This window comes from Takifugu flavidus, chromosome 7 (genome assembly GCF_003711565.1).
Source record: "Takifugu flavidus isolate HTHZ2018 chromosome 7, ASM371156v2, whole genome shotgun sequence".
NCBI classification, from domain to species: Eukaryota; Metazoa; Chordata; class Actinopteri; order Tetraodontiformes; family Tetraodontidae; genus Takifugu; species Takifugu flavidus.
In genome coordinates this window covers 8,850,293-8,865,075 of record NC_079526.1, presented here as the reverse complement: position 1 = coordinate 8,865,075, position 14,783 = coordinate 8,850,293, and the positions used below count along the sequence as shown (strand labels likewise).

The following is a 14,783-nucleotide window of genomic DNA, read 5'->3' as shown; positions in this document are numbered from 1 at the left end:
AAATTTAATCACATGCCAACGGTATGTTTGGTCTGTGTGGGGTCCAATTTCCTCTGGATAAACTCTTCTCCACAGCACTAATTATTAACGCGAGGCTTCGGGGCAATTTAGGACGATTTTTAAGATTTATCATCAGGCTGGCTTGAAAAACTCGAGATATGGAAAATGGAATATAACCTCTTTGGAATAGCAATGATATCACCTGCTCGCGCTCTCCTGCTTCTCAATGAAGGAGATACAAACACAAACTCATCAGGCTATAAAACTCTAAGTGTCTCCAATGTTGTGGCCAGTTTTGCCACTAACGTGTCACCTGAAGACTCACTTTTAGATAAATCCCTCAGCATGACATTCCAAAAACACACTGAGAAATGATATAGTAATTGCAAAGGAGATAATGGTTGAAGTCATTTTCAGGTGCGAGCTAACCATTAACATCTCCTGGAGTTAATGGTTAGTGAGGCGTGCGTGTCAACCATCAGGGTTTAAACTCAGATCAACAGCACATCAATGGAACACTTTCACCATCTCGATAGGACAGTAAATCTGTAGCAAATGTGTCCGTTCTCAGCGTTGGCTGAAGTCAACTCGTGTCATCAGATAATGGCGCATTTGGAAACAACAGCCACGAAATCCTGCCAGAGTTGCTGTGCTGGCAGCGTCTTAATGAGATACAAACTGTATCAACCCGTTTGCTCCTCTCTTGTGCGGCAGCTGATGGCATTCCCAGTGATAAGAGCAACCTTACACCGATCTGTCCCTTCGTCTTTATCTGCTGGACACATCACTTCAAGGCCTGCAGGTGGCCCACTGGCTGCCAGCCCGCCGCACTAACTGGACACCTATTGTGCAACACGGCAACACAACACACTATGTAACAACATCAGCAGGCTGAGGAAGAATCTGGCCGACTGTCGACTTCAAGGCAGGCAGAGAGCGTGTTGTTGCTTTATTGATGTGTGGATCAATGTGGAAACCACTCGACCTCTGAAGACAAGACTGGGAAGGTCAAGTTTGAGCCATGTTTTTGGTGGTCCGTGACAGCGGCAGCCTAGTTATTAAACAGGACTGTGCTTTCTTTTCCTCCGTTACACACATAAACACTGTGTGCAGGAGGATTTATTATTAGAGGCATCTTTAGGCCCAAAATGGTTTGTGACCGTACTCCAGCTTTCAAACCAGTCCAGCATTTAGTTGTAAAGGAGTCGTCGGTGCGGGTGGTTTAAAAAGGGGGGGGGACGCTTTCTGGGAAAGCTAAAAAGCTGGCGAGGCAAAAGCTGCATGCAGAAACCAAGCAGAAAAAGGAAGGTGTGGGAGAGAACTGGGCAGGTTCTATCCTGTCCTGTTAGGAGGCTTCTCTGTCTGCAGCGTCGCCACGACCAGTCGGAGCAGCCCTGCTGTCGCTCCTCACGCTCATTTATACAGCTGATCAAAAATAAAGGAAATGTTGATATTTTAGGGCCGGGCTGGAGCTTTTACTCACATTCGCCTGCAAACTGGGATGCTACAGGTATGTTAGAAATGTAAACGTAGCCGGTAGCTTAGCGCAAGTTAGTAGCCTAAGACAAAGAAAAAACTGGGTTAGAGAACCGATTGAAGGTGAGAGCAGGGAGAAACTGTAACCGAAGCCCTGGGAGCAATGCAGAGTGATGTAAGGGACCTTCAGGACGGTTGGCGATCATTTGCATGAATGGAGAGCTACTATGGAACCCTGGAACATGACTGACAACAGACACACAGGCCCACAGGGGGAGGCGGGCTTTGATTCTTGCTGGTCAATTAAAAACAACAGTGAAAAATACAAGAACACTCCAGAAATCTACATCAATGGGTGCACAAGATACTTAGAATAAATATCACACCATAGAGAGGGGGCTGGTAAGTGTGCAGTTAGTTGGGAGAGTTCTGGGGACAATGACTGTGACCCCTCGGCAGACCCACCACCCACTGTGGACCACCCATTAACAGAGAGCGTGATGCTCTCGCTGGCTGCACAGAAGCTCCCGATTAGAATAACACACCAATCAGCCACTAATGAGCCGGGATGGGAAGAAAGAGAGTGAGGTCTTAGGGACAAGATGAGAAAAGAATAACAGGCCACCAACCGAAACATACTGTACTATAGTGCACCTCTATATAGGAGAAATATGGGCCATCCACCCTCCTTTCCACATTGTTTGACACTTAATTTAGCAGCAGGAATTAGAAAAAGGAAAGGAGGACGATGGAGAAAGGAAAGGATAAGAGGATAAAAACGTGCCAGGCAAATGTAACGGGCTTAAAACGCAAACATCATGTGACAGCGGCCGGATCAATTGCACAATTTTCCTTCACTCTCGCCTGGTCACGTTGGAAGAGTTTTTAAAAAAAAAGGTATAACTCGATGTTATCATGATATGACGCAACCGTTTGGATGCTATAAGGGGAAATGTTACAGCTTCCTATATGAAGCAACGTGTTTTGAAATCCTCGCTGAATGAATAAATGCATTTAAGTCGATGACGGTTTGAAGAAGTACAGGTGAGTCTCGGAGTTTCGGGCTTCTTTGGTAATTGAATCACACGGTGGTGCAAGAAAAGCACTAAAGGCACAGAACAAACTGTACTGCCAGCCTGGAACGCGAAGTGATCTACTGATATTAAAGCTGCTGAGAGTGAGAATACATTGCCTCAGTGTCAAGAGGAGAAAAAAAAGAATTTGTCTGTTAGTATAACTGTGGAAAGTCCTGAGAAGTGGAGCCAGCTCCCCAGCGGTCGCTGCCAAACTGCGGCTTCTACAGTGAAGAATCGGGCTGAGAAAACGCACGCGGAACCTTTTGATTTACGTGTACCGACTTGTGGCTCCAAAACAAAGGGCCAAAATAACAGCGTGTGAGCCACAGAGAGACAGAGAGGGGGCAGCTTCCAGAGTGAAAATGAGCCAGCGTGCTATTAAAGCGCACAGGTAACACTTTAAAAAAAAAAGAAATCTTCGGTTGGCAGCGAAAAGGAACGCGATGAGCCAACCCGACGTGAGCGGGAAGGGAAATTGGACAGGAAAAGGGGAGCGCAAGGTTTGAGCAGCTGTTCCCTCAACCTCCTATTGAAAAGCATGATGAAGAGCTGGCTTACACTATTTATACACAATACTGGGTCCTGTTACGGCCGTGGCACAGCGCCAGGCGGTGGCAGATTGAGAGGGCAGAAAGGAGCAACATGCAGGTCCCCTGACAGAGTCACATGCCTGGCTGAGAGAAGACCGAGGCCGGGCTCAGATCACCCTGGCGATCTGGCCTCACCTCGCCTAATCACTGCCGTCTGGCGCTGATGAAAAGGTGACAAAAGTATTTATCCAAGTGCAGGCGGGGAGGGTCGCCACGTAAACCAAGGGTGAGCTGAGCTGAAAAGAGGGGCTGGTCTGACCTTGAAAGGGGGGAGAACAGGAGCGGGATACGTGCACGGCCGTGTTTGTCGCCGTCTTACACTGTGTTTACATGCACACAACAACCAGGTCAGTGCCCCTATTCTGAAAGACATCCAGACTGATGTCATTTACACAACTGCAAACAGAGTTTAGTGTTGCCAAACCTGGGAGAAAGGCTCTAATCTAGCAGGTATGCGTTCACACATTCAGGGGCTGTATGGAGACAGATTAAGGGAGCCACCAATAGGACCCGTAACTCTAATAATGTGTTACAGAAAGAGAAGGAGTGCACGTGACCTGCCGCCTAAAGCTGGGCTAGAAATGAGGGACGACCCCGGCACAGAGCGAACCAGGGTTGCTATCAGAAATCAGAAACGTCTACATGGGGGATTTTTACCATCCATGTTCAGGGGCTCAGGATTGAACCCCTACTTTTTGCAGTAGTACAGAGGTCGGTGTTTGTTGTTCCAGAAAAACCCTTTTTAAGAGTGTAAAGACCCGAGAATCATCAACACGCTGCGGTCTGTTGAGGGAAGCATCTTTGAGCTTTGTTCGGGTGAAGTGTTCGGTCTGGACCGCAGCTGAGAGGCCATTGCTGAAGGGCGACTTTCCTCCTCACGTCACCATCCAGCCACTCCTGGACACACTCGCCACTGCTAAAACCTCTGCCAGCTGCTGCTGCATAGCTAACCCCCATAACGAAGGAGAATCCCAACACCGCTGACATCTGCACACAACTTTGCAACAACACTCGTCAATAAAAACAATCGTTTTTCACCTTCAAGTAACATAAAAAACAATGTTGCCTACCAAAGTACATTGATCCCATACAGCTAGCTAACTGAGGCAGAGGCCTCTCTCAGTTTCCTCATTCCTTCGGCCCTGTTCTCTGCCTTCTTCCCCCTGCCTCACATGACCCTGCAGCAGAGCAGCACTTTAACCTTTAAAGCCACATGCAAGAATTTACAAAATGCAAACCCGCTAATTGGAAAATCTACTTCCACCATCTCGCGGACCCATTACACGGTTCTGACACGCGGAACGTCATAATCTGCAGGAGCAGCCGGCACAGGCGATATCTGGACAGCTGGGAAGGACAGAAAAATCTGAAAAATCTGCGCCACGCCTCGCTGCACAGCTAAACCAGGTGGTGCTGCGAAGAAATAAAAAAGCATGTTGGGGGGGGGAAGCATTCCTGACATAGTCAAAACGTTCGGGAAGAGACAGAAGACGATGAGACAAGAGCGGGTTATCGACTCCGCTCCAGACGGAGCCAAACGCAGCGCAAGACAGACTGAAACACACACGGGAAATGAGTAATACGCCAAACATCTGACGCTCCTTTTCATCTTCCCACGTTAGCGAGCGCAGCGTCTTGGTGTGGTGAGTGTTGGACTGAGACGGAGGCAGCCGGGGCTCCACTCGCAGCCACATGGCAGCAGCTGGAGGGCTCGGCCCCGCCGGCGCTGCGGCCCACAGACCAGATCCACACGCTCTCCTTACGGCCCCACCAGGCAACGCGCCGTCCTCTCTACTTCCACACCTCACATCTTCCTACACAGGACCGCTAGGCAGCTACCACTCCGAGGCTGCGCTGGGGAGGAGTTCCTTCATCCTGATGCGGCTGCTGTCAAACACAGCCACGTGTTTCCTGCAGAGCCGCTTCAGGGATGAAGCTGAAACGTGTTTGCGAGCGGACGCGCACGGTGGACTCGCACCGCTGTGGCGAGGATGGGGTCACCACAGTGGGCGCGTTCAATAATTCAACGTGGCATCCAGGGATGGGATAAAAGTTGAAATGCCTCCGTCTAGTAAAATGGTTCTTCCCAACTCTCCGGAGGTGTTCTGTCCTGTAGCAACGGTATTATTCCCTGTGTGATAACTAGATGAGTGGGAGCGTCTCAACCACAGCAAATCAACATCGATTTGATGCGCCACATTTAATAAAAGTAAGAAAAATGGAGGGAATCTCGACGTGAAAACGTATATTTGAGGTCTGCGTGTGAACAATGGGGAAGGAAGGTGTTGAGGAGCTAGTGGGGAGAGGCGCCGGGTGGGAGAGCTGCCGGGCCGGAATGGAAAAGAAGGAGCAGCGAAGGGGAGGAGTGAGGGATGGAGAGAAGAGAGGCCAGGTCAGTTTAATGGACTGTTTGTCTGTGCTCTTAGACCACCGGCCCTCACTGGCTGCTGCACAAGAAACACACACACACACACACACACACAAAACCTTTCCATGCCCCTCTTTCCATATCTCTCCCTCCCTCTACCGTTTCCATTGCTTAGACCCACAGCTTCAGTTCATTCCATAAAACCTAAATTAAACACTGTTCGTCCATGCCACACACACACACACACACACACACAGACACACACACACACACACACCCTTGGGGTTTTAATTAATTCCAAGGAATGTCACTTGGATTTATCACATCACAGTGTGACGCTAGCAGGTAAATAAAGACGCTCCACAAAAGAAAAAGGCTTTAAACACCAACGCCGGGATTCTGGTCAGCAGACGTGCGAGCGGGAGCGCTCGTTTCACTCTGCAACCGTGGCTCGCCGAACAAGTCGCCCGACAAACACTCGCAGGAGAAAAGTGCGGTATCAGTTTACAGACTTTGTCAAACCTCGGGCTTTAACACAAACAAGGCATTGGAGAATATACACAGCGCACCTCTTATTGACGCGATGACATTACACACGAGGCAGCAAAGTACATTGAACGTCACCTGACCCACAAACAGTCAAGGTTTTTTTTTTTCTTTTTTTTGATAGCGGACAAATATTTGTTTTTCTACAAAAGGCGTGTTTGCAGCGTCACGAGGACTGGCGATAACCGCTCCCCCCTACAGGATATCAACAGGCATGCTGGGAATGGCATGGACGGAATACTGACGTCACATAGATGTTCAAAGGGGCCCGTGGGGGGGGACCACAAATATAAGTAAATTAAGTTAGCATGACACGGACTAATAAACTAACTCTGTCCCGGGTCTCCATAAATCACGGGTCATCCCCGGATCAAGGGTCAGCTTTCATTCCGGTTTGTCCCGTTCCCCTCACGGAGCTAATCATAAAAGACCAGTTAAAGGCGGCTGCAGCAGCAGCTGACATGTGACGCGCGAGCCAGCGGGCGTCAACAGCCACGGCAGATCCGACCCGGCCGCTTCGTGTTTTACCATAACAGATGCGTGCGTCTCGACTCGGACGCTTTGTTTTCACTCCCACAGCGGACAAGCACGGAGAGGAAGATGAGGGGCGGAGCCTGATGTCGACGGGAAACGAGCAAACGCCCACGGAACCTGCAAACGTTGGACGGGAGGATCCGCCGTGCTAAATATAAAAAGCAGCGCGGTTTGACGATTTGAAGTCAACGGCGGTGATAAAGCGAGCATAAAGTTCTCGGGTGGACGCTCGGTTTGCACGCTCGCCCGGTTAGACGCCGGTTTGTTTTGATGGTTTCCTTTGTTTGTTTTCTTTTTAATTGCTGCTTTTGTTGTTAAAAAAAATAAAATAAGGTAGCTTGAATTCTGGATGTCGCTTTGACACAAAAGCAGCGTTTAGACACGGGCTGTGCTGCGAGGCCGGATCAGAACATGTTACACGACGACTGTGTCCCAACAAGCGTCCTTCCCGTTCCCTTGTGCATCGGTGAGTGTGTATAAGGCCTTAATGCAGATATGCTGAGGAAGGGAGGGAAGCTCTGTATCCCACTGTGAGCACAGAAAGTGCTGTCACCATAGAAACCCATCTCAGCCAGTTGATCAGGACAAAAACAGAGCACCCCCCCCCCCACACACACACACACAAATGCACGCCCCTGCCACGACCGAACACGTTACACACACAAGCGTGACTGCTCATAAAAAGGCCACACGGTGCAGAAAACACAACATAATCGCGAAGCTCCGTGTGACCGAGCGCTGCAGGTGCACGTGCGCAGCGTCGCTCGCAATGGTTCGCTCCAGACGGGCCTAATGAGAGGAGGGAAACCAAAAAATAAAGAGGGGGGAGAGGTGTCAAATGGATGCCGCTCACACCTCTGAGAGGCTGGAAACAGGAGGCTTTCCCACCCTGTACATGGGAAGATTAGCAGGTGTGGTGTGTGTGTGTGTGTGTGTGTGTGTGTGTTCAGGCAGGTCCACAGGCTGTGCAGAGTGGAAGAAAAACAAATCAGTGGAAGAGGGTGAACTCCCTCACCCCCGAACATGAAGGCAAACAAGGCAGCGTAGGAGCCGTTATGGCTCCTACGTTGTTTATGACGCTGTAGATCTCCTGTAGATCTGTATGTGACAGGCTATTGGAGCACGGCGGCGTGGAAGTTTATTAACTTTACGGGATTTCAACTCGTGTCTGCGGCTGGAGCCTCAGCCGGCGTGTTGTGATTACCGCCGTGGACGAGTGAGTTGGCTGCGATGTCCAGGAAACGGGTGAGAACAGACCCGCTCGGCTGAAGAACGCTTCTAATCTACAGGCATGAAACGGCCCCGGCGCTGGTTTCTGTCCCCCACCAGGATCAGCAGCTCCACAGGCTGTCCCACGCTGGCTAAAATAGGCCATGTCGCAACAGCGAGGAGGGCCGTCATCAGACCGTTGCTACACGGTGTAACGGCTCTGTGTGTGGGATGACCCCCCCCCCCTCTAATCCCACCCCCCCCACACACACACACACACACAAATGCACGCCCCTGCCACGACCGAACACGTTACACACACAAGCGTGACTGCTCATAAAAAGGCCACACGGTGCAGAAAACACAACATAATCGCGAAGCTCCGTGTGACCGAGCGCTGCAGGTGCACGTGCGCAGCGTCGCTCGCGATGGTTCGCTCCAGACGGGCCTAATGAGAGGAGGGAAACCAAAAAATAAAGAGGGGGGAGAGGTGTCAAATGGATGCCGCTCACACCTCTGAGAGGCTGGAAACAGGAGGCTTTCCCACCCTGTACATGGGAAGATTAGCAGGTGTGTGTGTGTGTGTTGTGTGTGTGTGTGTGTGGTGTTCAGGCAGGTCCACAGGCTGTGCAGAGTGGAAGAAAAACAAATCAGTGGAAGAGGGTGAACTCCCTCACCCCCGAACATGAAGGCAAACAAGGCAGCGTAGGAGCCGTTATGGCTCCTACGTTGTTTATGACGCTGTAGATCTCCTGTAGATCTGTATGTGACAGGCTATTGGAGCACGGCGGCGTGGAAGTTTATTAACTTTACGGGATTTCAACTCGTGTCTGCGGCTGGAGCCTCAGCCGGCGTGTTGTGATTACCGCCGTGGACGAGTGAGTTGGCTGCGATGTCCAGGAAACGGGTGAGAACAGACCCGCTCGGCTGAAGAACGCTTCTAATCTACAGGCATGAAACGGCCCCGGCGCTGGTTTCTGTCCCCCACCAGGATCAGCAGCTCCACAGGCTGTCCCACGCTGGCTAAAATAGGCCATGTCGCAACAGCGAGGAGGGCCGTCATCAGACCGTTGCTACACGGTGTAACGGCTCTGTGTGTGGGATGACCCCCCCCCCCTCTAATCCCACCCCCCCCACACAGCCGAGCCAAACCCAGCTACATTTCTGTGCGGTGAGAAGAGGGTTCGCGCTCAAAAACAAAACACGGGCCTCTATCGAGGAAATACAGTCGGAGAGAACTAAAACAAGAACTCCCCTGCGTTCCCCTAAATTAGAGATTACGCAATGCTGCCCCCCCCTCCACACACACAACAAAGCCCCCTTACTTTTGAACACTGGCCCATAGGTGTGATTGAAGCTGGAGTTGGGTGCTATAAAACAACACGGCGGCTTGAATGTAATGCCCCCCCCCGCTGTGCCGCTCACACCACAGAGCCTTTAAAAACAAGCACCGCGGCAACTGTGTAAAGGCAGTTGATTATCCCACGACCCCTCATTAAGCCGATGTTTCTGCTGCCGCGTGTTCGAGGTGCTTCGACGATCTATATCCTCCCGACCGTGGTGAAGAGCTCCGTTCTGCAGACGGCTTTGGGCTGAATTATGCTACACGAGAACGCTGCTTCTCGCTCCGAGAGCTGCGATTCTATTAAGCGGACGCGGGGAAGCTAAAGGCTAATGCGCTGAATTTCTACCTTTTGATGGGAATATATTGGTTTGCTGTGTGGAAGAAGCAGATTACCGGGTTTAAGGTCGGCTTCTCCTCCATCTCGTAGGAATACTTGGGCCCAAACGAGCCGTAAAGGGCGCTTGGCTGATAAACGCAGAGGAGGAAGCCTCCGTTTGCTGCACTGTATATATTGTCTTCCTGGCTAACGCTCAAAAAGCAACACGCAGCTGGAAGCCCCTCGGTGCATGAACCCCCCCCACCCCCACCCCCACTGTCTGCAGGCTCTGAAATGATGGCAATCAGCAGTCGGGCTGTATCGGGCAACATTAAATGACTGGCATAAGGGCAACCTGGATAAAATAATGATGGTCAGAATGGCAGCAATAAAAATACAACTGGAAGTGATTTGGCCTTTTGTGTGAATGGGGGGCAAAATGGAGCCTGAATAATTTCATGTTGACTAAGGCAGAAGAGGGTCTAAAATATAGCGCGTCTTTATTATTATCCCGGCTGGAGCCATAAAGCAACCTAGTGTATTATGTAAGCGTGTATTACGACTGCCTAAATACACCATACAACACTGTGCTACGGGTGTGGGTCACAACATGTGGGGGAATGAGCTGCCTGGGGGGGGGGGGCAGGTCAGGAGCTCAGAGGCGAGGTCAGCAGAGGGTGGCTGGGGTACACACCGATGTGACGGACACGCAGACACATGCAGACCCCCCCCCATCCCGATGACGTGCTCCACTACAAACACATTCCACGGCATTGTCAGAAAATTCCCGAGCGCGCCGATGAATGGCGCCCTGCAGACACCACACACACACACACACACACACACACACACACACACACCCCGACTCTTATCGAAAGAGCCGGAGTTAAACCCTCTCTGTGTGACACAGGTGGCGTAAGCAGGCCGGGGAAGGCGTACATAACAGCACATGCGTGCACACATGCACGCCACCAGTTTCCAAGAGAGCTGTGCTTACAAGCCCAAGAGGAACCGGGGGGGTGGGGGTGGGGGGGCAAGGCTCCTGGTTGCACAACTTGTTTTGTCTTTCTTTGTGCAGTTTAGACCAGGATACAGCTCAGCAGTTCCTCCACAATCCTCTCTTCTGATAACCACGACTAACCCCCCCCTCCCAAATTTGAGGAAAAAACACCTCGCCATCTCGAGGACGCCGTCAGCAGCTCGCCAGCCGAAGCGCCGTTTATGTGTGGATGCAGCTTCCTCTGGACGTCACGCAGCACGAGGATCCAGGACCAAACGCCCCAGAGTCCTTTGGTTGCTCTCCATCGCCACAATGGCCGCCCCGCTCGGGGGGGGGGGGGGGGGGGGGGGGTGCACAACCAAAAAGAGTGGCGAACATGGCCGCCTCCCAGGGAATCTGGTGGGTCCCAGACGCGTAGCAGCCAGAGACGTGCGTGTACCTCACGTCCTGCGATGGAGGGAACGGAGGGATAGCAGCAGCCCCCTTCAGAGGCCTCTGCTCGGCCTGTGTGAAGCTGCCGCAACACCTCAACTCAGAGGAGTCACATTTTAAGCTTTGGCAACACTGGCAGCTCGGGGGGGGGGGGGGGGGGTGTTAGTGGCTTCATCGACATGTATGAACGCAACACTACAGAATGTAATATTAAAGATGCTATGTTTGTCTCCCCGGAGGCTGCTTAAAGGCAACGGCAGTGGTTGACATTTAAAGGCGAGGTCGTTTTACACCAGGATCTTTATCTCTGGAGACGCGTCGCGCCGCCGTTTGGGCTGCGCGCTTTAATGCAGAGTTTAATCTCAACAACAACAACAACAACAACAACAACAAAACACGTTTTCGTCGATGCAACAGGCGGACGTGAGGAGGAGGGAGTCCTCGCTGTTCAGATGTGGCGCTGAACAGCAAAGTAGGCTAATCCTCCGGCTCTGGACCGTCTGCAGCCTGTTTGTTTACGTGCGGGCTGCGTTGTGTCGCCATCACAGGCCGCGCCGCGCTCCCGGGGACGATCCAGCCCCCGCCGCCGCCGCAGAGCGCGCTCTCCCGGCCACGGCCAGCCAGTGTGGGCCCCGGTGGCTGGGCCGCTCAGAACACCGACCTTAGTGGGACAAGAGGCGGGGAAATACCGAAACGGCCGCTCCACGGGGGGGGGGGGGGGGTCGAGTATTAGCGAGCGCGCACATGCGACGGCTGAAATATCAAACCCTTGGATGAGACTCTTTTACGCATGCGCCGAAGGAGGAGGAGAGTCCCCGTGTTTAGAATGTGTTTTTTTTTAAATTAAGGAATAAAATACCTGGGTAAGATCTCTTCAGATAGTCTTTAAATATTAAAAAAAATAATCATAAAGTGAAAAAAAAACCTGTGATGCCTTCATGGCCCAATAATCGCTGCAATAATCTCACACAAATGAAACTCACCCGGTCGTTGAACCATCAGAGGAAACCCCCCCCCGCATACAAATATAAAGCTTACAATGCAAAACAATAAGCCTGGAAACAAGACTTACTTTCTCCGTTGATTAATCCACACTGGCAGAGGATACAGGTGCAGATGATAAAAAGCACCATCTGCGCTCGCAGCTTCAGCGTCCATCGTCTCATGTTGACTCCTAGTTTCGCTGTCTCGGTGGGGAAGAAACGGGAGAAAACCACCCCGATCCCAGCACAGGCGACCGGACGAGCAAAAGTGACAAAGTCTTAAAAATATAGGTCCGATGAAAGGATTCAACGCTGCCCTCCGTGCGCCAGGGGGGAGGTGGGTGGGTGCGCAATTAACGTGCGTGTATCTTCCCAGCCACGTTTGTGATTATGTCAACACTTGAAAACACGCAAAAGAGCAAAAACAAAGAAAAAAAGAAGGGTGCAGAGCACTAAATAATGTGGTCTTGGGTCGCGGAAACACACGTGCGAGTGAAGATCTTCATTTTCCACAAGTGGAGGCGACAGTCGACGTTCATTTGGTGATTGTGGTGCTCCGAAAAATAGAGAAAAACAATAATATTGTTGTTGACTGATACGCAGAGGGCTAGTTCGGAGGTCCCGGGAAGAGGTCCGACTGACCCGGTCTCATTTTTCCCAGGAAAGAACCCGCTCCAGGGGGGGATATCGATGGAACCAGGCGCAAAGACGCGCAGCCTGGAGCCTCCGGGTCCCTTGTGTGGGTGAAGTCCGCCGGTGCTGCTTTTCAACGAGCCGGTTTCCTGCTATCTTCCCAGAAAGTCGCCCTTTTTAAGCCAGATGGGAGCACATCCCAGGAAACTCAGCTACGTGCAGGAAAACCGTGCAGCTTTGCCCACTGCGACCTTCCACTGAACTCCTTCGCCCCCGCTGACCACCGCGCCACGAACGAGCAAATGCCCATAAAACGAGGGGGGGGGGGGGCACAAATCAACGAAAGGGCAAAAACTCGGGAAGAAATTACTTATTCCCCATCCGCTTTAGGAGACTCACGCACGCTGCTTTGAAGGGGGAGAACTCCGCCGCGCCGCCCGCTCCTTTTTCTCGGATTATCGTTAGCTGAAGGGGAAAACAGCTAACGTTAGCTAGCTAATCCAAAACAAACGAGGTTTCATTGTCGGCGGCAACTGAGCGTAAAAAAAACACACGCGGCCACGCGTAAAAGCCCGATCCCGTCTCCGGTGGTCGGAAAACAAAAATCCCCGATGAGGTGAAGCAACATAAAAGGCGAGTCGAGCGTGAAAACTTGGGTTCCCGTTGCGTTTAGCGAGTCGCTCTCCCTCAGGTTCCCCTCGTCCGTCGCTCTTCTCCGCGAGGCTCCACCAGTAAACAAGTCCTGCCAGTCACCTCAGCTGAGCCGCGCGCGGGCGCCCGGAAGACACGGACCGGATCCCATTGTGAGCAGCGAGCGGGGCGCGGATCCGGACTGTCTGACGCGAGGCTGCCCCGCTGTGAAAACACCGGCGCTCTTTGTCAGGTAAACACACACACACACACACACACACACACACACACACACATCTTGACGTTTCCAAACTGGTGACACACATAAATGTAGCAATGCATTTAGAGCTTACAGTTTGTTGGAAACGGGCTGTAGAGTTAGGGTTATATAAACAGCCAAATGAGTTAGTATTAATCATCAGCTATCATCATTTTTATAGTCTAAGCAGCTCGTTCTAAATCTGCATATCTGCACCGGAAAAACTGTTTTCTTTGATAGGAGAAAGACTATTTGGTCGGTTTGAAAAACATTTAAGTTGAATCATGTAATTAAGTTATTAATAAACGTGTAATAGGTGGTTCAATGTTCTTCAAATGAAAACATTTGGGATTGGGAACTGAACTGTTCTGAATGTACCTTCATGCTGAGAACAGGAGCCGAGAGGGAAACGTCGACTACATCTGGACGCTTTCTATATCTTCAACATCTCCTCTGCTCCCAGTCATCGAACAGGGCAAATATTAGTTGCCGTCTTGGCCCTAGCCAGGAAACGGAATAGTCTACCTGCCTCCAGAGAAGACGGTACGCACAGTTCCTTCACATTAGCATAGCAAATATCCCAAAAAAACATTCTTCTGATGGAAATGAAGTCTCCTAAAAGTCTCTGGCAGTGCCGTGTTCCTCACCTCAATAATTGGACTAAAATAGATTAGAAGAGTGGAACATTTGCTTCTTGTTTCTCAGAGGGGAACGTGTGTGTGTGTGTGTGTGTGTGTGTGTGTTGTGGGGGGGTGGATGGGCACACCGTGGTCCGGCGAGAGCTTGTGGAGCAAGACTGTTGTTAATCTGTGGAATGTTGTTGCCCAGTGAACAGAGTAAATGAGGCCTTAGTCAGATTAAATGTCACAGGTGTGAAGGACTAAGGGCTGCGGAATCTAGTCAAAACAGCCGTCTTTGTGGCGGTCACGCCGTCTGACGCCGACCACGCTCCGCTTTCCTCCCCACTGGTCCCCTCTCCTCTCAGATACCTACCTAACCCCCCCCCCGGCCGGCTGCACCATGACTTCATTTCAGTAGGTGTCACTAAAAATAACAGCTGGTGAGGACAGATGGAGACGGTGCAGTAGAGGAGGGCCACATCCGACCGGGGGCCCAGAATCCTCCCACTCGTGGCTTTATTTGCTTTTTACGTGAACAGTCTTTGACGCGGCGAGAGGCGCTGAGGCAGAGGTCGGACCTGGCCCCCGCACCAGCGCCACCTCTGACCTTCTCCTCGAGGAGGAGGACTGAAAGATGCGTCCAGAATTAGGTTCCTCGGGACTTTGAGGCTTTTCTATGTTGCTTCTCCTCACATCTGGGGTGACGATGCATTCAGGGACCCGCAACAGTGCCGGAGGGCCGTGTCGCGTCTGTCCTCTTACGCTT

General features: G+C 51.4%; 1 protein-coding gene across 1 annotated transcript in view; it reads right to left on the bottom strand.

Moving 5' to 3' along the window:
- insrb (insulin receptor b) overlaps nucleotides 1–13,260 on the bottom strand; it is a 46,170-nt gene extending 32,910 nt beyond the window's left edge. Inside the window, exon 1 of the mRNA XM_057037681.1 lies at nucleotides 11,965–13,260. Coding sequence (XP_056893661.1) covers nucleotides 11,965–12,058 — 94 coding nt within the window. The 5' untranslated portion in view covers nucleotides 12,059–13,260. The remainder of the gene's footprint in view (nucleotides 1–11,964) is intronic.
- Between the last annotated feature and the right edge of the window lie 1,523 nt (nucleotides 13,261–14,783).